Source organism: Rhipicephalus microplus, chromosome X (assembly GCF_043290135.1).
Source record: "Rhipicephalus microplus isolate Deutch F79 chromosome X, USDA_Rmic, whole genome shotgun sequence".
Classification (NCBI taxonomy): Eukaryota; Metazoa; Arthropoda; class Arachnida; order Ixodida; family Ixodidae; genus Rhipicephalus; species Rhipicephalus microplus.
Genome location: NC_134710.1, coordinates 61,089,657 through 61,111,146, shown reverse-complemented (window position 1 = coordinate 61,111,146; position 21,490 = coordinate 61,089,657). Strand labels below are relative to the sequence as shown.

Below are 21,490 nucleotides of genomic sequence, written 5' to 3'. Positions count from 1 at the left end.
TAACAGCTCGAGGACCAATGTTTATATGGAAGAGTTGCAAGAAGTGAGAATTTACGGTATGTCCATTTTTTTATATATATAGAAAGAAAATGCATGTCATTTGCAAAAACAATCGTCAAAATCGAAGGCCTGGGTCTAGGCTAAACTGAAAGAGTGCACTGGGTGCACAGGAAATCCGTTAGCCCTATTACATCAGTCGAGAAGCTTGTGTAGCAGTTTCTGAAAAAAAAAAGAAATAAAAAAGAGGAAAAAATTTTTAAAAAGCCACGTCACAGCAGAAAATTGCAAGAAAAAAATGCATTATCTCAAATACCCAAATGGACCACTTATTTTTTGCGTTTTGTGTGTACTAATGCTTACCCCCGCTTCTTTAGCACTATACTAGAAAAACTGCGTCAGCTTTTTCTTTCATGGTACAGCTTAAAATTAGGCAGGAGCCACTGAAGCGCTACTTCACGCAGACAAGCGAACAAGTTTGTTGCACTTATTCAAGTTTACCAAAGAAACAGATAAGCACTACACACCAAATACAAGGAATAAGCGCTCCATTTGAGTATTTGAGACAACTTGGCATTTTTTTTTTAGACCATAATCTGCTATTAAGAGCCCTTTTTCAAAAATTACCCCCTGAGCTTCTGCAAACAGTGTGCTCAGTTTCTGTATCTGCTCAATCAGGGGCCGTGAATTACAGTGATCACATACCCAAATTACATGCAATTTCTTGCAATTTTCAAACAACGGGCATGCTGTGAATTATTGCACCCTACAACTATTCTGCATAAACAATGGCCCTAAAGTGAATCAAAAAGTCGAGTACATTTTGGGAATTGCTCACATGAATTCAAGTTCAGGTGCAGCAAAGTTTTTTCACCTTCATGTGGAGTTCGATAGCGAAAACAACAGGTGTCCAACTGTCACAGCATTTATATTAAAAACCTGTATTGTCTAGAAAAAAAAAAACCACCCTGTATGCGGTGACGATATGCAAATGCTTTATACACACTGTGACAAAGGCATCTTGTTGATCACAGTAATTCGAAGGTATTCGTGCCTGCACGTTTTTTAACCAGTGAGTGCTTAAGGTAGACCTACCAATACTTCATTAAACAATACAATCATATTCAGTTACTTCAGTGTATTCGTGCCTGCATGTTTTTTAACCAGTGAGTGCTTAAGGTAGACCTACCAATACTTCATTAAACAATACAATCATATTCAGTTACTTCAGTGCCATCCCACTGTCGTGCACACTTATCGCTTGTTGGAAGCTTTCTATGATGAGCCATAAAAATTTCAATTTTTTAGGCTCCATTTAAGAAGCACAACAATGAGCACAATATATAAATAATTCTATATAATGACAGAAGCTAGCATTTCAGGTGAAGAAGAGCACGATGTTCTTGTATAGTGTTCCTTGTAGTGTGTTATTATGTATAATACATCACCAGAATGAAAAGCATTCTGGTGGCGTATTTGCACTTTGTATCATAATATTACAATTTGTATCGCATTCATGAGTATTGTTCATGAATGAATACACAATTTTTTAGTTTGCTGTAAGCGTGTTTGTGCCATTGCTCCATTTGCATAATACTCTTTTAATTTTTTTCTTCATTTCTCCGGCTATAAATACACTATTCGCAGTGCCCATGGCCTATAGGTGGCGCACCGTGCAATCCAAGATGGCTACAAAGAGATGATCAACCCTTGAACTCGCATAAAAAAAGATAGGACGCACAGACGTACTCCCCGGGCCGCTTTCACCGGATGAACTATTGATCGTCAAATGAATGTATATAGAACCAAAGTACTTTCCCAACCAATAGGAACTGCTGAATGTTTGCTACCTCATTTCTTGCCGTAGTGCAAAGGGTGGTGGTGTCAGCTGATCGACCGTGTATCAACGATGTTTTACGAAATCCTGTGCATGGTACAGAAAACTGCGCGAACTAAATTCACGCAAGAACTGAATGGCGCTCCGAGATTATTAGTGCTGAGCCTGTCTGGCAGATTTGCTGCACTAGTACACCACTAGAGAGTAGCGCGCCGTTGCGGCTCCACAAGACTGAATGTTTTAATGTAGCGATGGTTTGTGAACATTTTACGCTGTTGTCATTACTTGCGCTGTAAGAATCATGCAGCTGCCTCTTCAACGAAATACAACCATTTAACTTTCCTTTAAGTAGCACTTTTGTTACAGGCATGATCAAACTAACAGTGCGCAATTCCCAGAACTCGGATGTTGCAGGTTCCATCAGTGCGATCTAAACAAAGATATCGACATAAATATGCTTTTTGCAACGTCAAAATTGCGAAAATTTGTCGAACCACAACGTCGTTCGGGCGACACCTGTGAAGTGCAGGAGACGTTAGCGTGGACTGTAGTTGTAGCTGCATGTTTCATTGCTCTAAACATTTCGCTTCACTGGTCGACCTCGAGCGTGTTGGTGGCATGCGGCGCTTTGTAATATCTACTGCAATTGGGATACATTGAATGCACAAGAAAAAGTATGCTTTTATTTTGAGCTCGCTGAAGGATATAAATACAACCATAGTCAAGATGGACGGGAAGTGCAACTCGCTGCTCGTGAGCTAGCAGCTGATTGTTCGTCGCTGTCATTCTCAGCGCGTTGACAACAATCTACGTCCAGTGAAAAATCCTCGACGTCAAGACAGTTTCTTTGGACATCACTGCTGAATATATTCTGAGGAATTCTTTCCGCCGACCGACTTCGATAGCACCAACAACATGTCATTGCACAATCCCAACACGGCGTCACTCACCACGTTAATCAGAGGGGGGGAGGGAACATTTCGCTTCGATACAAAGCATGAAAGAAATTGCTGGCAGTGTGCTGCCATCTATCAACGAAACTACAAAACACGCGGTGCAGCATAGGCTAAGGTTTGGAAGCGCAAATTGTGAGCCTGTGCTACTTTCTACTTGCAATGAATATCATGGGATTCATACACTACAAAAGCACTAACGAATGCTATATGCACATAAAACAAGAGTTTCAATTGCAAAGGTTAGACAAAAACATTTCACTATCCAACGTGGCTGCAGGAAATCTCCAGAGGCTGTTATGCGTACTCTGCGGGCTATAAGCGAAAGCGCGAGTTGAGACGTATTTTCACGATAACATTTCCTCTCGCAAGGACGAATCAGATTTGTTGTGACACGAACACGCAACATACGAAGTTGTTTGTGTTCGTTTCTTGCTAACGCATTAACACCAAGACTAGCACAGCCGAACAAGGGAGCGTCTGCCTACTGATCATCCTTGAGAGGACGCTCCAAATTTCCGCTAGACGGCGCGACAGTCTATGAACATTGCGAATATTTATTGAAAGCTTGTATTCCCAAACTGCAGTCATGTATGCATGTGGGCCCTCAGGCATTCTCCATTGGTTTTAACCGCCTTTTTCCTGACGGACCCCAACTTGTTGAAAAAAAAAAAACATGTTGAAAATAAATAAAAAATTAAATAAAATAAATGGATTCACAGTTTATTCAAAGCTCTATAGACTATGTGAGCTGGCCATCTCACTTAATGGAACACCAACTTAAAGGGGCCCTGCAACACTTTTTGAGCATGGTTAGAAAACACTGTCGATCGGTAGTAGAGTCTCGCGACAACACGCAAGCCAAATAATAAGGCGCAGCCATCGCCATGGGAGGCTGCGACTTGTCCACGCATGCACGCGCGATCACACTGAAAAAGTCGCGCATTCAAAGAAAAAAATAAAAAGTGCTCAATGTCACGAGGCACCCGTGAAATTTTTCTTTGCCCCTGCCATACTTCCCTGCTTAGCTTCCAGAGCTAAGCAGGGAAGTATGCAGGGAACACGAGCAGCTGAACCATGAAGAGATGCACATTACTAAAGGCGCGGCGGGGAACACTGGTTCAGCGAACGCGTGACGAATGCGCAGTTTTCCGGCGTACCCAAACCATTTGCCACTTGATGACACTGCCCCACCTGCTGATATGGTGCGAGTATAACTCAACCCTCCTCCTTTTACGATCGGTATTTGTTACGAGCGGCGACTAGACTTACCTTGTAAGGAAAACAATGAAACCTGGAGATATATAACATACCCGTTTTACCCGTTTCATTATGCTTAATTGCGCCACATTCGGCAAACATTTGAACTCATATGAAACAACTTGATTTTTCATTTAATAGATGGAGCTACCACCAAAAAACGCCTGTGAGGTTTGTCATTCATTGAAATATTTAGTTTAAAGCACTGAGTGGTCAAGTAAGTGAGCACAAATAGATACAAGACACAATATGCATCTACTAATGTGCAATGCTCGTTGATAGTTAGCGTCTTAAAAAGAAAAAAAAAAGGGAGTTTCTACAGAACTGGCCAGCAGAAAAATTAGCTATATTCAATGCTGTCTTGTAAGTTCTCTAATAAAGATAAAAGAATTTTCTCTTCATAGAATCACAGAAAGGGGCCTGCTGATTTATTATATAGAAGTTCAGAGTATCAGCTTGTATAGTTTTGTCGCTTTATCAGTAATGCAAAGTACAGCCATAAACTGCCCCATTGACACAATAATAATTCATCAAGTTTTCGTCAGAGCACTAAGCACCTTTGTATGGAAAATAAGTCTAATGTAATCTATATAGTCCCTAAATATTATGGTTCTGCTATCTAAAGAAAAAAAGATAGTCCTACACAACACTTCATTATTTTGTCCATTTTCATTGGATCGTAAATTAATTATTAATTAGTTTATATCCAATATCTCTTCATATAAACCTTGAATGGCAGTTCTTCTAAAGGCACAGTGAATTCTGCTTTGTTATATTGAATACTTTTGCTGTATTTGCAGTACAACGGAGGCTTGAAATGTGAAAATGCTTTTGTTGCTCATACTATTTTCATTGCTACTAGGTAACGCTTCCAACCAGGCATTAAAATCAGACGTCATTGAAAAGGGGGAATAGTAAGCTTTCTAAAGTAGCCCACAGTGAGCACATTGCATCCGCAAACAATGCGTGAGAGGTGGAGTGCTTGCGGCCGACGTGGGACCATCACCTTAAAGGACTACACTATGTGTGCAGTAGCAGAATAACTGCATAAATACCAAAAGCTTTTGGTAAATGGCTAACTTTGCAGCGATTTCTTGACTAACTGTGGAAGAGGTGTTGTAGTTCCAATACACAGTAAGCCCTAGCTGCAAAAGAAACGGGCCAGTATTATCGGCCCATACATGTCCCTCTATAACATCAAGGTGAAATGAGACCATGAGACCTGTGCAAATGTTTAGCAACACGAAAGTACTCATCAATCCTACTACTCACGAAAAATAGTACTGTGTTGATTACTGCCAAGTCCAGAGTCTGAACTTGGCAGTGCTATCAAGGAATTGTGCCATACAGCAGTGTGAATGGCCCGTGCACTTTACACAGCATCTGATGGCACTGTACTACCTAAGCCAAGACCCATCGCAGGAGTGCCATGGTAGTGTTTCTGTGTGCACCAGTGCTCACAAAATGCAAGTTGTGCCATTGTTGAAGCAACAAATTGAGTAAAAAATGTTTTACAACGCATCTAAACACATACCTGCTTGATTTCTTGAGGAATCCTCTTCCAGAGGAACTTGGCATTCGGCCTAAGTAGCATAAAGCAGGTGTAATAGCGCTAAGTACACAGCACTTATAAATGTGGAGATTGTACCTACAGATCATTTTGTAGGAGGTAGATGGCTAGCAGCTGACCGTAAGCCTGTGGACTGGCAATGCCATTGGTCGCCTGGGAGACAAAATCATCAAGAGAAAGGGATGTTACATTCACTCGAACCAATTCACTTATTCAATGGAACCTGCCCTCGCTTTAGCGCATAAAAATGAAGTCGACCGAAAAATCGCGACTGCGCCATACGCCGGTAACACAACTAACTAGCCCGCATAACCACCTTAAATACGACTGCGACTGCTTGCCTCATAAAAACGGACACAAGAGATGGGTTGACATCATCGCCACACAGTAAACTTTATAGATGAAGGAAACATGACTTTTGACATTCCTCGCTGCTTCACAATGCTAATACATTGCATGCTAGATGCTTTAGGAAGACACGCAAGGGCAAAATACGGCGTAAAGAAGCGCCGTAAAAATAACGCGAATTCCCCGCAGAATTAATTTCCAGTTGAGTTACTTTGGCACGTTAATCTCGGTATCATTGTCTGTTCTCGTCAGTATTGTGTCTAACAAAGGAAACGGGTAAGGTACTCTTTGGCGCACGAGGGCACAGAACACCTACCGACAGTTTAGAGTTGCATAAGATAGTTGCCAGATTTAGGGATCAGTCTGGGGCTCTTCAATTTTTCAGGCCTCTAAGCTAGGACGATAGTTATAGCGTAAAAACAGGACGACAAAGAGACAAGTCGCCGTTCTGTTCTTGCGCTATAACTCTCCTTGTTGTCGTTCTGTTCTCGCGCTATAACTATCGTCATGTCATACCACCTAGCCCTAACTGCCACACTTCTCTGAGCTAGCCAAAGGTGAGTCGGCTAGTTCCGGTCCGGACAGGAAATAACGACTTGGTCACTTGCGTGGGGAACCCGAGACGAAGAAAAAATACAGAGGCCATAACGTCAAATTCGTGAGGCCATGGCGTCACAAACACCTGCACTACCTCCTAGCGGGAAAGCAAATGAGCACTTCACGATTTTCGGCGAGCAGCTGCCGCAGCAGCCTTGGAAGCGGCGCCGACGGAGTGGTACACAGAGGAAGAAAAGTTCCTTCCTTCATGGAGTGGTAGGTGTTCTCTGCCGGCAGCGAATCAATGGACCTTTCCAGAAATCACAGCGTCGCGCGATCCACAGTGTCCGCTGGTGGATCGGCGCTGGGGCATTATGGGAGAGCGGAGCGCCGATGGTCAGAGCAGACGACGCTTTCCCGCTGTTGCCTGCTTCCATCGCGCGCTGTGAGTGGTTTTGGCTGGTGTAAGGAGCTGCCATTGTGAAGAAACGCTTGTTCTGATCGCTCTTTCATTCACGCATACTAGACTACGTTGTTCGTCGCAAATAACCATATTCATCACTGAACAACCCGATATAAATAAGGAAAGCGGCGGGCACACTTGCTCGGTTCTGGAATGTGATAATACGTGGAAGTCACTGGGCGTTTCATTCATTGCTTACCCGCCAAGGTGGTCTAGTGGATAAGAAACTCGGCTGCTAGCCCGCAGGTCACGGGGTTGCATCCCGGCCGGAGCGGCAGCATTTTCGATGGCGGCCAAAATGTTTTAGGCCCGTGTGCTTAAATTTCTGGAGCCTTTCACTACGGCGTCTCTCATAATCGCATGGCGGTTTTGGGACGTTAAACCCCAACATTTATGTTATTCATTCACTGCTTGGTGCTATTTCATGGCTTCGATGTTTGTGCTGCTACAGCCAAGTTGTACCTTTCTTATCTGTGCCGTCTTTGTGATTACGGGACTGAGATTTTACACTTGCCGCTTAACCTGTAATTAAATACGCAAATTTATTAAGGCGAGAGGCTTAAATACCTAATTATTAATTCACAGGGTCCCCTAATTATGCACCTAAGACGATTTGATGGAGAAGACCATCTTCTGTTTTTTTTTTTCTCAGTTGATGTACTGATCCTACCCCGTCAGTCTATGGCTGTCAGCAGGGTTTTGCCTTGAGTGCGAAAGCGTGTTGCGTCGCGGCTGGGGGAGAGCACTGGTGCAGCTTGGGCATGGGCCGGTGTGGCTTGAAGGGGGCCAGTGCCCCTTTTGGACCCCTCCCCCCGGCCGACGCCCCAGCCTGCCACCATTCACACCACCCTTTCAAAACTTGCTGTACCTATCGAGGTTTGCACTGCCTCCAAAATCGGAGGCACTGCAAAACTGATTTTGCATGGCCACCATGATCAGACCACTTTGCACCAAGCTCGGATGTCGTGCAATGACGTGACCACGTGAAGTCACGTGATGTTTTGATGAGGTCAAAATTTTGGCGATGTCTGAAGTCATATATAGATTGTCATCACGCGTTTTTTTTTTCGGTCACTCGACGCCGTCGACGCGGGACGCAAATGGTCGAGTATCACGTTTGATGAGGCATCTAAGGTTTTCCCCTAAAAAGAAAAATTGACCGTCAGTGGCTTTGGCCTCCCGCGGAGTCGACGTCAACAGGAGTGGTGCAAAAATCACCGCGTGATGGCGTCAGCACATGATGTCATCGTGACATAACGGATCACTAGAATGTGTAAGGACATCATGACTGTCCCATGATCGCGTCATGAGACGTCATTGTCGCTTTGCACTTCTTTGTTATGTGATCGGCCCACCAATCCCGGAGGAGACTGAGCAGAACCAGGTGAGGTGCTGAAAGTTTGGAATGCCTCCAGTCATAAATCAGTGCAAAGCCACTTCAGGTGCAGAAAACATTTGTGGGGGAGGACAAATAAATTGACTGAACAAAGAGAAACAGACGGCTGTCACCTTCAGGTTGCCTTGGCTGAATGCATAACCATGCGTGTTTTTTTTTTTTGCATGGTTAGTGTTTATTTTGCTGTTTAATGCATGGTTATGTTTACTCGCATCTGATTTTTATTAACCATAAACCTACAGGCCTCACCTATTTTTGCTTCACGCATCTCTCTCTCTCTCTCTTTTTCCGTGCCAAGGCAAAGAGCGCTAGCTGTTTCATGATTATCGATACAAAAGCTACACTCGCTGCAGTTCCTTTCACATTGTCCATTTATGTAGGCGGTGCTATGGCCGTCTGTGATGGTTAACGGACGTTCGTCACTATGTTTGTTGATAGCGGACGAGAAATCATTAACATGAACTTTTTATTTCATGGCATGAGTGGAACGGCTGACGACACACGGATACGCTACCGTGTGCAGCGCCGTTTAGTCAGACGTCGCGGCCAGCAGTCAGGGTCGCAACTGCTGAGGTTCAGGGTCAGGCCCCGGCTCACGAGGACCACACCCGGTAGGCCTCGTCCACGAACCTGCTCCCGGCCACTGCACCCAGACAGGAGCCGTTCGGCAGGTCTCGGCCTTGGACCTTGAACAGAAACACCGGCGGACTCGACCCCGAACGAACACACCGGAGCTCGACCTAGCCGACACGTACGGGTCCCACGTCCGGCTCAGGAACGCTCCCAGGAACTCGTCCTCTCGAGCGGCGCACTGCTTCGTCTGCCTTCGTGGCCTCCACCCTCGAGCTCTCTTTTCCGCACGTTCCTTCTTGGCCAGGGCACCGCCAAGTACCCTCGGGTGCACCCTGCAGCTCATGAGCTCGTGGCCCACGTCTGAGTCTGGCGCGTCGCTCGGCACCGCTAGGCGATCCTAGATACAGCCAGCAACTTCCATGGCACCTGGATCCTCGGCCACCCTGGACCTCGCCCGGTTCCGTGCTCCTCTGTGCGCACTCCCACGTCTCACCCGGCAGAACATCTCGCTCGTCCCTTGCCGAAGTGCGGCGCTCTGGTGACACCGGCACTTGGTGGCATGGGTGCGACTACTGAGCAGTCAACCCGCATCGGAGACGCGATGCTCCATGCGGGGAATGGCCAGCCCGTCCAGCGAAGAGCGTGCGCCGAGGCGCGATGCTCGACGCAACCATGACCATTAGCCAGGCTACGTTCATCACTGTGTTGAACGGCTGACCGCGGAGACGCCTCGCCGAGATCCGCGATGCCCTTGGCAAGGAAGAGAACAGCAGGCCAGGCCGCGCTCCGAGATGTAGTACTCGTGCCGGCAATGCCGCCCCAGCTGGTAGTTGGACGACAGTAGCGTGGACAGCCGCGTTCCCTGGCCGGAACCTGCATCGCCTGCGTCCGACGCTTCGGCCCGCTGTCTCCCGTCTCTCATCAAGCCAGGTCCTGAATGACTCGAGTTCTTCCTTTTCGTCGTCTTCATCATCCATTGGGTGTTCCTCTTCAGAATCTTCCTCATCGCTCAATCCAGGTTGGACAGCCACACTATCTTCACCTCTATGCACTTTGCTTTCCGATGTATGACGCTCTGGTGATACCGGCGCTTGATGGCATGGGTGCGACTACGGAGTGGTCAACCCGCATCGGAGACGCGATGCTCCATGCGGGGAATGGCCAGCCCATCCAGCGAAGAGCGTGCGCCGAGACGTGATGCTCGACGCAACCGTGACCATTAGCCAGGCCACGTTCATCGCTGTGTCGAACGGCTGACCGTGGAGACGCCTCGCCGAGATCCGCGATGCCCTTGGCAAGGAAGAGAACAGCAGGCCAGGCCGCGCCCCGAGATGCAGTACTCGTGCCGGCAATGCCGCCCCAGCTGGTGGTTGGACGGTAGCAGCGTGGACGGCCGCGTTCCCTGGCCGGGACCTCGATCGCCTGCGCCCGACGCTTCGGCCCGCTGTCTCCCGTCTGCCGCTGCTTCGGCTCGTCCCCAGCCACAAAGCCCACTGCCATGTGATGGTCGCCCGTGGCCCAATCGTGGCACGCCACCTCTATGGGCCACCACAGGTCATCAGCTGATTCGCTGACACTCACGCGCACATTACACGCGCCTTTTCCCGCACTTCCGTCGTTGTCGTTTTCTTCACTCATCACACCGTCTATACCTTTCCCACGCTGATTGAGGCTTTCACCATTGCTTTCAAAGTCATTCTGACCATCAACAGCCTTCCACAGCAACGTTTTCTTGCTTAAGCCATCTGTGCCCAGATAGTGAATGCTTATTAGCACCTTAAGAATGTTCATGCTGCGTAATTTTTCCTTCTGAATACGCCTGAGGCGAGTTCTTCAGATTTTTGTCCTTGGCCCTTTTGGCAAAGATGACAGGCAGCTTGGACAGGCAGATCTATACAAACGACAAATTACTAAATTAACCTAATCATAAACTATAATGAAAAGAGATCATAGGAGCTAAAACAGTAAAATAGAATAATGTGTGAATTATGCACACTGACACTCATTTCGTTGTATATTCCTTCCATTTGATAACTAGTCATGAATGACCTTATGCGCAGTCCCCCAGGTCCAAAATTCTCAAGTTAATTTTCAACTCACAGTCGTGGAAACAGAAACTATGCAGAGACAGCTGGTTTTACGCTGTTTGAAAGTAAATACTGCATGCGAAGCTTCCGCTCTATGGACAAGCTGTTAGCTGGTTTTTACTACTCTCAGCATCCCAAATGCAAACTTTCTCACATGCAGCATTTGAAACATGTAATTAGTCTTCAAATATACACCGCATAGTGGGGTTCGAACTCATTTAAAAGGGTGGAATTTCCACATTACGATTCCCAAAGTGCATGGTCTTGCATTGAGTATTGCGCGGAAGCATATCACGAGTGACAGTTCCCGACATAAAGTACTAATAATGAAGCTGTACGGTCATACTGACAATAAAACAAATGACGAAAGCTTCCGCTACGCGGAAATACGATGAATGAAGCACAGGGGACTCCCTGCGAAAGCAGAGAAAACTTTCCAATTCAATGGGCCTTTTCATGGGTAAGCGAGTTATTTCCCAAGTGATTAATAAGTCCAGGATACTAGTGTTTCCTGACTGCATGTTGCTATGGGTGGTGCCTATTCTGTGAGTGAAAATGGAAGCAGGAGGTTATGAGGTGCGACATTCCCGCAACGATGCGTTCGTACGCCCGCGCACCGTAGAAAACGGGTGATCCAACGCTTCCGCGAGCAGACGACACTCCGCCGCCGCTACGGATTCCCATAATGCTTTGCAGCCGTCGTAGAAGGACGCCCGTCAATTTGTGGAAAGAGTAGGTCGTGATCACATCCTCCTTAATTGTCAAATTTTCTCCCTTTTTCATTTTTCCCCTCAGCTGGGAGTTTTTATACTTTTTTTATTGCCAAGCCGCCACACACGCGGCGAGCCGTTATAAAGAGAACGGAACCACATCATCATAAAAGGTCCATTAATGAGTATTGCTTCTTTTGCGTGTTTTTTTTTATAGGAAAATTATGCGATGCCCAGCTGTAGTGTATACTAGGTGCGAATCGCGTGCACCGCCGGATGTACCCACTGATCTCAATAAGGAGAGCTGGATGGTGCATCGAGCGCGCGCAGTTGAAGCTACCGGAAGCTGCCGTCTGTGTCCCGGAAGCCACCGCTATGAACAATCACCTGATGCCGGAGCTAGGGCTTTTTTCTCTATTTTTTAAATGAAAGCACCGTCTCCAGAAAGCAGATTTTCCAGTGACCATTTTCAGAGTCATGCGTTGAGCGCCCGGTTTCAAAAACTAATCTTCAAAATGATGCCATCCCAACGCTGTTCCTTTCCAGGATCTCTTACAAATGACAAACCTTTGCTACCATTGCACTCGTTGCTCTTTTTTTTTTTTTTGTTAAAAAACCTATGACAATTTTTTTTCTGTTACCTGATTGATTGATATGTGGGGTTTAACGCCCAAAACCACCATATGATTATGAGAGCCGCCATAGTGGAGGGCTCCGGAAATTTCGACCACCTGGGGTTCTTTAACGTGCACCCAAATCTGAGTACACAGGCCTACAAAATTTCCGCCTCCATCGGAAATGCTGCTGCCGCAGCCGGGATTCGAACCCGCGACCTGCGGGTCAGCAGCCGAATACCTTAGCCACTAGACCACTGCGGCGGGGCTGTTTTCTGTTACCTCACTGATGAGTAATTGTAAGGTAGTACGATACAGTACTCCGTCGTATTCGGACAGCGTCGCTACAACTAGGTCGCTACGGTGTGTCATTTTTAGTGTAGCGTTAGCGTTCCAATTGATGCCTAATCGCATGGTTTATTGTATGCAATAGTTCTATACTACACCATTCCGTCATATTCGGACAGCGCCGCTACAGTGTGATTTTTCTTGTAGCGTTGGATGACCACATAATGTTATAATCAAACACAAAAAATGCCATCACAACAACAATTTCGAACAGATAATATTTTATTTATGCGCCTAAAACGGCCAGAAATCGCCAGCTTACGGGACAGCAAAGGGACCTTCCGGTGTCTTCACCTGCGCCTGCGTGGGAGAGAGGAAATGCGTCGTCCAACCTTTTTAAAGGAGGTCAGTGGTTGTACCTGGTGGCACTTTTTACGTATGTTCGCTTCACTGTTGATCAATAATGCATGGTATTTGCATGCGGAGCTCTCAGCTGTATGCTTCGTTGGTTCTTACTCATTGTGTCAACTGAGAATACACGCCATCTTTTGTTCAGTGTTGCAGGCCTCGTGTCGCGTTCTTTGAAGTTGATTGATACGTGGGGTTTAACGTCCCAAAACCACTATATGATTATGAGAGATGCCGTAGTGGAGGGCTCCGGAAATTTCGACCACCTGGGGTTCATTAAGGTGCACCCAAATCTGAGCACACGGGCCTACAACATTTTCGTCTCCACCGGAAATGCAGTCGCCGCAGCCGGGATTCGAACCCGCGACCTGCGGCGTTTTTAGAAATTGAGTCGTTCCTACTGAAGGACAATAAACTTTTATAGTTATCGGACTAAATGTGTATGTATTGTACGGCGTGCGCTCGCTGCGTGTTAGTTGAGTGTGCACTGGAACAGCATACTTTACGAGCACGATCGCGTATACAATACATTGGTGCCTTCTTACTGACGTGAAGTACGTCAAGTACTACTAGGCTGGCATTGCACGGAATAGCTACGAAGGAAGCTCTCAAAATCGTGCATTGCCACACCGACACTATAGACGAGAAAAGAACTGCTAATCGGCCCGTAGATCGAGAAATCTGACCAAAGAAAAAAAAAGGCCTTACAGCGAGCAGAACGCGTTAGTCACTGCCGGGTTAGTCCGAATACGATAATGCAGGGGCTGAATTATTATGATTACGACACGTACCGGTGCTTTCTGTGCTGTTGCACAAAAACACTCTACGAAGTACTTCAGCACGCCGTGCTCGAGCCTGCAACGCACGAACAGTCTCGGAAAGGTAAGCTCGCAACTTTACTGCATGCAAATCATACAATACGCGTCAAGTTTACGCCGGGGCTTTAAGTCTGCGCAGAAGCGAATCAGTGCTGAGAGCACGCCGCGGAGCGTCTGTTGTTTTGTTTGCCCCATAAATTTGACACCACTTCCGCCACACTTCTCGCAATGCATTGGGATAAGATAGGGCCCTCTCCTCAGGTTTTTGTTCCTCCACGCCCGAGACAACCCAAAGCTGCCCGAAGATCGCAAAATCGAACGCTGGGACAGCCAGCGTAAACGTAAACAAACTACCGTCGTGGCAGCAAACAAAACGATGCGCTGCGTGCACGTTGCTTTTTTTTCTGCATTGTCCGCTTGGAAATACGTAGCTAAGCTCGCTAAAAAAGCTGAAATAATGCCCTCGAGCGTATGCATTTGGGGTACGACTTCGTACGCTCGCACTATCACTCGCCGCGTCCGCGAAGGAAACAGACAGCTGGCGCGACGCTGACAGCTCAACAAGCTCACGTCTCTTTAGTACATGTATCAGTCACTGCACAACATGACGCGAAAGTGATCATGTCCCCAAAATAGCTCGAGGATATATACCTACTCAGTTATCGGGTCATATGCGTCGCAAACACGCGTTGACCAACTTACGTTAGACATGCGTACGTATCGGTACCACGAGTGCGCGTTGTATATAAAATGAAGTTAGACACGTTTTCAACTAGTTTTGGAACTTGCCTGGGCGTGTTTTCTAGTCCTAAGTGGTACTTTACAAATGTCATGTATATCAGCTTTGATTTGACCCAAGGTCATAGTACATACTGGATGGCATTATTACTACAACAGGTTAAACAAGACAAAGACAACGATGAAATGTGTAATGAATTCTGAATTCGAATTTCTGCATTCAGTCTTTTTTTTTTTCCCTCGCGTCGTATCGTATAATCTCATACAACATTTGCTGGCCTACAGATCGAAGTGGGTTAGCACGCCGTTCGCAACCAGCGAGCGTCACCAACAGTCGCGATCTAGGGCCTTCAATCACGATCGAAGATCAATGGCGTAGTCAGAACAGAGGTTCTGAGAGGTTCACGCAAGGAAACATACGACGGAGCGAGCTAGTTCGACCACAATCATCTTCGCTAAGAGCACAGAAAGCAGGTACGGTTCCGCAAAGAACTACCAAGATCTTCACTACTACGGAAAAAAAAAAAGCTCCAAAGTTGTCTCTATGCGTGCATACGAACGTGTAGTACATAACTTTTGAGGCATGTGCACGACGCAGTCAGCAGGCAATAGTTCACCGCGTTGTTCACAGGAGGAAGCTTCACGAGAAACAACAAAAACGATCAACAGTAGCTTCAAACACTCGCCGCCACTCGTAATCGCCTCATCTCGCAAGGCAGAACAGGCTTCTGAAGATAACACCATGCGTAATGACAAGTGAAGGCGCAGTCCTCAAGCGCCCACATTGCAATCCATCGAGCCCTCACAAAGACGGCACCGAGCGTGTATCGTACCTTTTCAGCGTCTGCTAGCCCGAAACCTGCCCAAAACCTTCCAGAGAGCTTCCACGACCCGAGAAAAACGAACGCCAACCAGAATGTAATTTAGAAGTGCGGCAGTTTAGACTAGTTGTTATGACATGAGAACAACAACAACAAAAAAATACAAGACTGAAGAGGGCCGCAAGTGGGGGGGGGGGATGGAGCAGCCTAAGGAAAACGATCGTGGGAAATCTAAGAGCCCCAGTGTTGCCAGACTGCCACCAAGTTTGGCAGAGAAATTCGCCCCTGTAGTTGTGTTTTTCTCCACAAGGGCTGTGTCGTCCACGGTGCATTTTGCGAGAGAGTGCGCGACGTTCGCCGTTTCAATTACCGGAATCAACGGCGCGTTGCAGAAGTTGTGGCGCGATGTCTTGATGTGCGTGCGCGCAGCTGTGCAATTAAGAGGTCGGTCTCGAACGTGCCTCTGAATCAGGGAATCAACGGCAGGTTCTGTTTGACGTTGCATAAGTTGTTGCCAAACATAGAAAGCTAGTGTAGCTAGACTGCCGCCAAATTTAGCAAAAAAATTTGCCCCTGTAGTTGTGGCTTCTTCGTGAGGGTTTGCTGTCGTCCGCGGTGCATTTTGCGAGTGCATGAACGACTCTGGCCGTTTTAATCAATGGAATAAACCGTGCCTTGCAGACGTTGGGACGCGTTCTCTTGCTGTGTGCGCTGCTGTGCAATTAAGAGATCGTGTCTTAGAATAAGGGAATCAACGACATGTCGTTCGCCGTGCATTTCGTGAATGCGATGAACTTGTCTGCGTGTGTGTGTGCGACGTAATTAACGTAATGAAGCGCGCCTTACAGAAGTCGAGGCGCATTCTCTTGTGTGCGTAGCTGTGCAATTAGATCGCGTCTCAGTATTGGGGACGACGGGGCGCGCTGCGCTCTCCCCCCCCCCCACCCTTTTTTTTTTCACAGCTGATCGTCTCTACTGAGACGCGACCTCTCAATTGCACAGCTGCGCACACAGAAAGAGAACGCGCTTCAACTTCTGTAACGCGCGGTTCATAGCGTTAATTACGTCGCGCACACACTCGCGCACTCACAAAATGCACCTCGGTCGACACCAAACCCTCACAGAGAAGCAACAACTACACGAGCGAATTTCTCCGCTAAATTTGATATCAGTGTGACAACAACCACCCCAAAAAGTCTGGCAACGGACTTATGCAACGCCAAACAGAACCAAGCCGAATCACCGACGCGTCGTCCGCCGCGAATTTCGCGAGTGCGTGTCTAACGTTGTTCACGAGTACGTGGGCGATGTTGGTAGTTTTAATTAACGGAATGAACGACGCGTTGCAGAAATTATAGAACATTATTTTGCTGTGTGCGCGACTGTGCAATTAAGAGGTCGGTCTCGATCGTGTCTCAGACTCGGGGAATCAAAGCGCGCAACGACGAGTATGAGTAAACGCCCATCGGGAACTGAATTCCAAGCCGAGAGACAATAACATTTATTAATTGAAGTTTCGGCCGTTTGCGCTTATTGTAGGTGGGGCCCCACAAAAAGCACGGCGGCTCGCCAGACAGGGTCCCATTTACATGTACGCGCCAGTCGCACTTAGTTCGCTTGAATTTACACTTCTCTTGGCACGTTAAGAAACTTAAGAGCGTCTTAAGTTACAGTTCGACAGCGACCTAACACACATTACTTCGTTTGCGTTCAGCTTGTAGCGGGGAGCGATTCAAAGTCAGGCCCACGACACGCAAGCCGCCGTCGTTCACACCCACACGAAGGCGCGGAGCGCAGGACGCTTAGTTTTCGGTTGATGTGCTTACCTCCAGCTCTTGCTGTTCTAGGTCGGCAGCCAGCTTGGAATATTCTTGCATTCTGGCATCACCGCTACCATCAACGACAACTGACATTACGAATTTTTAACAATATAAGGCTCCAAAGCGTCACGGACTGCATCCACGGCCACTGCTAACGTTTACAGCGCCCCTCAGCACGTTTCAGGAGAGAACCAGAGAACACCAAAGAACACTCTCAGCCTGTCGGCAGCTTTCGCTGGCGTGGCGTCACACCAGACAACGCCTCCTAGATTTCTTGTGCCTGCCGGGTAAGCGCGAAACACCGGTGATTTATGGCAGCGCTGCCTACGTAGGGGTAAGAATTTTTGTCTCGGCCTTTGAGATCGGCAATTTTGGAGTTTGCTACTAATTTTAGAGGATTTCTTGTATCATAAAAGTTGCTTGCTGAATGACGCCGTAACTTACGTAGGGTTAATTATAATTACGTTTACACCTTTTCAAAACTTTTTATCGTTAATTTGGTTGCATACAGGCCTCAAAAACGTAAAGACTTATTTGAAGACAACCCTACTTGAGTAACGCCATCACCGTAGTTCCAACGACCGCCGTTTCCCAAGTGACCGCCGGCAGTCCGGCAGGCACAGGTAATCTAGGAGGCGTTGCACCAGATAACCACACCACAGATGCACGGAACACCTATGTCACACTTTTAATGCTGCAAGCCGCTGTAAGTACAGTAGCAGCACTATCGCACATGGCTTTTCTAAAAATTACGTCATAGTTATTGAAGGCTGCCTGGCTCGTCCAGAATCTAAGCACATGTCTTGTTTTTGTGCTTGTTCTATTATCTATGGTTTTCAAACCTAATTACCAAATTTCAACCGAAACAAATAACTGCCATTGTGGCCATTGCACGGTTGTTAGCCGTTGCCCAACCGCTGCGACGGCTGTGAGCCATCTGTATCAGGTTGCTGTGGCGATAGTGCGTGCGCTAACTGTTTTTCGTGTATATAATGACATCGCATACCACTTCGTAGTTTCAACTAGCGTCTGATTGTGTCTCTGAAATGAATGCACTGGTCAATTACTCCAAAGCAATACAGATGACCATTCTGTCGTTCCATGGAGCCTGAATGAAACGGTGCCAATGGTTAGCGCACATCCTCCTTTGATTTTCTTTGTTTTAAGGTAAGACGTCTCATTGTTCTTGGTGCATACGAAGTTTTCACCTAATAAGTTATATGTGACTGTTTTGCTTGTGATCGTTTAACTTTGGCGCATGATTTTGAAACGCTTTGCTAGCGGCGTATGCTGAAATTTCCTTTTTCTAAAGCCGCGCCTATAGTACCGGCAACCGGCACATTATCCCGGGAAACAAGTTACCGGCAGTTTTCTTTTATTGGCTGCCCATAACCACGTGGTTTATCTGCCGGCACATTTCTGGTGAGCCTGTCTTGCCGGCTTGCTGTATTTTTAGCTTTAAGCCGCCATTTAGTTATTTTTGCTCTCCGACATTTCTCAATTGATCACTATTGTCAAGGATAGTCAAGGACCTGAGCTTAACCTAACGTAACGTAACCTAACACGCCCTACAGACATTGTCCTGGCAGTATGCAGCTAGCTCGCAGACGAGCATCTTTGAGGTGGACATCACGCATAGGTCGCAGTATTCCTCTAGCCTGGGCAGCTCCTCGCCGTTCGGCAGCACCAGATCAGCCTCGGCACACTCCCCAGAGTACGTCACTTAAAACCCTCCTATAGGAAAGCACTGCCGGCATTCGGTCGGTCTATATACTCTACCGGCTGCCGGCAATATAGACACTATCTTTTTTTAAACCTTGTGGTGTAGGAACGATCAGATTAGCGCACGCAGGTTATGTTAGGTTGCTAAACATTGCATAATAGAAATTAAGCCGCAAGCTATTAGTAAACGTCTATTGAAATTAACCAAAATGACGCCTATATGGGGGCAATAGTTTTTATGGGAAGATTTCAGCTTCAACCAACAATGGTACCGTGTAATGATCAGAGCGTTAAGATTTCACTCATTTCTAGGTCGGTGTTGACTTCAATTCCTTCATGAGCTGATATTTTTTTGGCTGCCTTTACTGACTTATTATATATGTGGAAACTGCCTTACATTTTCTCTGTGATTTCAAGGGAGCTAATAAAAGTGACTGTTTTTAGTTTTTGTGGTCGTATTGAGGATAATAAGTGACCCTGAAATGGTTTTTGAAATTACAAAGGCAGAGCACATGGAGTGGCTGAGATCTTCTCTGCTGAGTGCCAGCACACTGCCAGCTGTTCTTATTTTAGTCTCTTGCGTGGCGACCCTGCTGTTCTTATTCTCCTGCAGGGCAACTATTTACGAAAGCGTGTAGACAAACAAAAAGTGCTTGAGTGCGATCATCGTTAGGCGTAAACAAGGGCGATCGGGTTGTGTCTTGAGGGGTGAAGTTACAGCCTTGGATGTGTGGATTCTGGCATTGATTGGATAGCAAGAACCCAATGCTTACGGCAGCGTCGAGCTGAAGCGACACCGCTCGCCAGATGCCTTACAAACCTTACACCATCTCGCAGCTCTACAAGTTGCCAATCACTAAATTTGCTGCGTACAACTCTGCTAGGGTAATTCATGGTGTCTGAGAAAAGAAACTTAGAGATGAACACTGTCATGCAGCTTACATCAACACAGAGCATATAGCCGCACAGGCAGATGATGGTTGCTGCAGGTTGATGGTTCATTGACGTAGACTGGACCTTGTCAATTAGAACGGTCATTGGTGCCATGTAAGGAGGATACTGGAAGTTGAAAACTTGTTTGGCTGAGCTGCTGCGACCTGCAGCGATGCGGGTGCTTAAAGGCTTGGAATAAGTTTCACAGATGATGCACAGAGTTCAAATTGGTTCGCAAATGATCCTCGGGACTTTCTTTACTTGCTGAATGTGTGTGTACAAAATTGTTTCAGGCTTTCAAGTCGTTTCAGGCTTTGATCATTAACACTTTAGATGTGCTAGTTGTCTATTTTTTTCACTTAAGAGAGAACTGACACATAGTTTTAAAGGCGAGATAACTTGTGAGATAGATTGCTGAGGACTCGGAAGAAAGCTGTACGCTTTCTGTATTGTCGGCACCACAGCTATTTTTCACCTAGTCTCATCTTTGTAGTCTTCAGCTTAACATTCTCGCTTCTCATTGTCACATTGAATCTTTTTGTTGTCACATTGAAGTTGTTTTTACACTGTCTTTCACTGTCTACGGTTTCTTTTACTCAGGAACTACATTAACTCTGCTAAACCAACATCCACCTGAGATCATCATGAGTTAAACATGACTCCTTTTAATCCCCAAACAAATGTTTATAGTTTTTGTTTTTGTCAGCACTGTTGAAATGTGAAATGCTTTGCACAGCTATACCTCTTGATGAGTTCATTTTTTACGTTAAAGGGGCCCTGCAACACTTTTTGCGCATGGTCAGAAAACGCTGCCTATCGGTAGTATAGACTCCCGACAACACGCGTGCCAAATGTTATAGCACAGTACGCGGCCTGGAATTCACAATGAATTATCAGTCAGCTAAAAATTGCTTTTTCTTCTCTCGACAAATCACGTTATATGCCCAATAATCAGATGTCAACGACCCATCTATGAGCCATCGGCTGATTTGAACATGGTGCGCTCACTCGTTACAGAGATCGCCGCGGCAGGCTGCTACTTGTCCACGCGTGCGAGTGCGATCACACTAAAAAAGCCGCGCAATCGAAGAAAAAAAAATGGAAAAACAAAGTGCTTAAGGTCGCAAAGCGTGTGTGATGTTTCTCTGTGGCCCAGCCATTTCTCCCTGCTTAGCTTCCAGGGTTTTTTTCGAGACGAGAGAAGAGAGCCTTCAATTGCAAAATGTGACAAATCTTTGTATCTCCACTCGCACTGGACGGATTCTTAAAATTTTTGTGGCAATCCCGGCTGTGGCGGCTGCATTTCCGATGAAGGCGGAAATGTTGAAGGCCCGTGTGCTGAGATTGAAGGCCCGTGTGCTCAGATTTGGGTGCACGTTAAAGAACCTCAGGTGGTCGAAATTTCCGGAGCCCTCCACTACGGCATCTCTCATAATCATATGGTGTTTTTGGGACGTTAAACCCCACATATAATAAATAATAATAGTAATAATAAATAAAATTTTTGTGGCGTTGAATTCGTGAGGCAATACGCTCTTCCAGTGAATTCATTCTATGGCTACTTGAAACGGTGTTTCAGGGCCCCTTGAAAGGGACC

General features: G+C 46.5%; 2 protein-coding genes across 16 annotated transcripts in view; one reads left to right on the top strand and one right to left on the bottom strand.

The window, feature by feature from the left end:
* Positions 1-17,944, bottom strand: part of LOC119176097 (COP9 signalosome complex subunit 8) — an 80,195-nt gene extending 62,251 nt beyond the window's left edge. For 3 of the 12 annotated variants that reach the window (XR_012886777.1, XM_075876913.1, XM_075876915.1), the window contains exons 1-3: positions 17,245-17,913; positions 5,700-5,770; positions 5,582-5,630 (exon numbers count right to left, since the gene is read on the bottom strand). Coding sequence is in view for 9 of the 12 variants with exons in the window: in XM_075876913.1 (XP_075733028.1) it covers positions 5,582-5,630; positions 5,700-5,770; positions 17,245-17,331 (207 nt within the window). In the remaining 3 variants the exon portion in view is untranslated. Of the gene's footprint in view, positions 1-5,581; positions 5,631-5,695; positions 5,771-8,813; positions 10,826-17,244 lie in introns of those variants that run through there. The other 9 variants (XM_075876919.1, XM_075876914.1, XM_075876921.1 and 6 more) reach the window with 7 other exon arrangements.
* A 149-nt stretch (positions 17,945-18,093) lies between these two features.
* Positions 18,094-21,490, top strand: part of LOC119176096 (MPN domain-containing protein) — a 98,296-nt gene continuing 94,899 nt past the window's right edge. For 3 of the 4 annotated variants that reach the window (XM_075876911.1, XM_075876910.1, XM_037427227.2), the window contains exon 1: positions 18,094-18,405. The gene's annotated coding sequence lies outside the window, so the exon portion shown is untranslated. The other variant, XM_075876912.1, reaches the window with a different exon arrangement.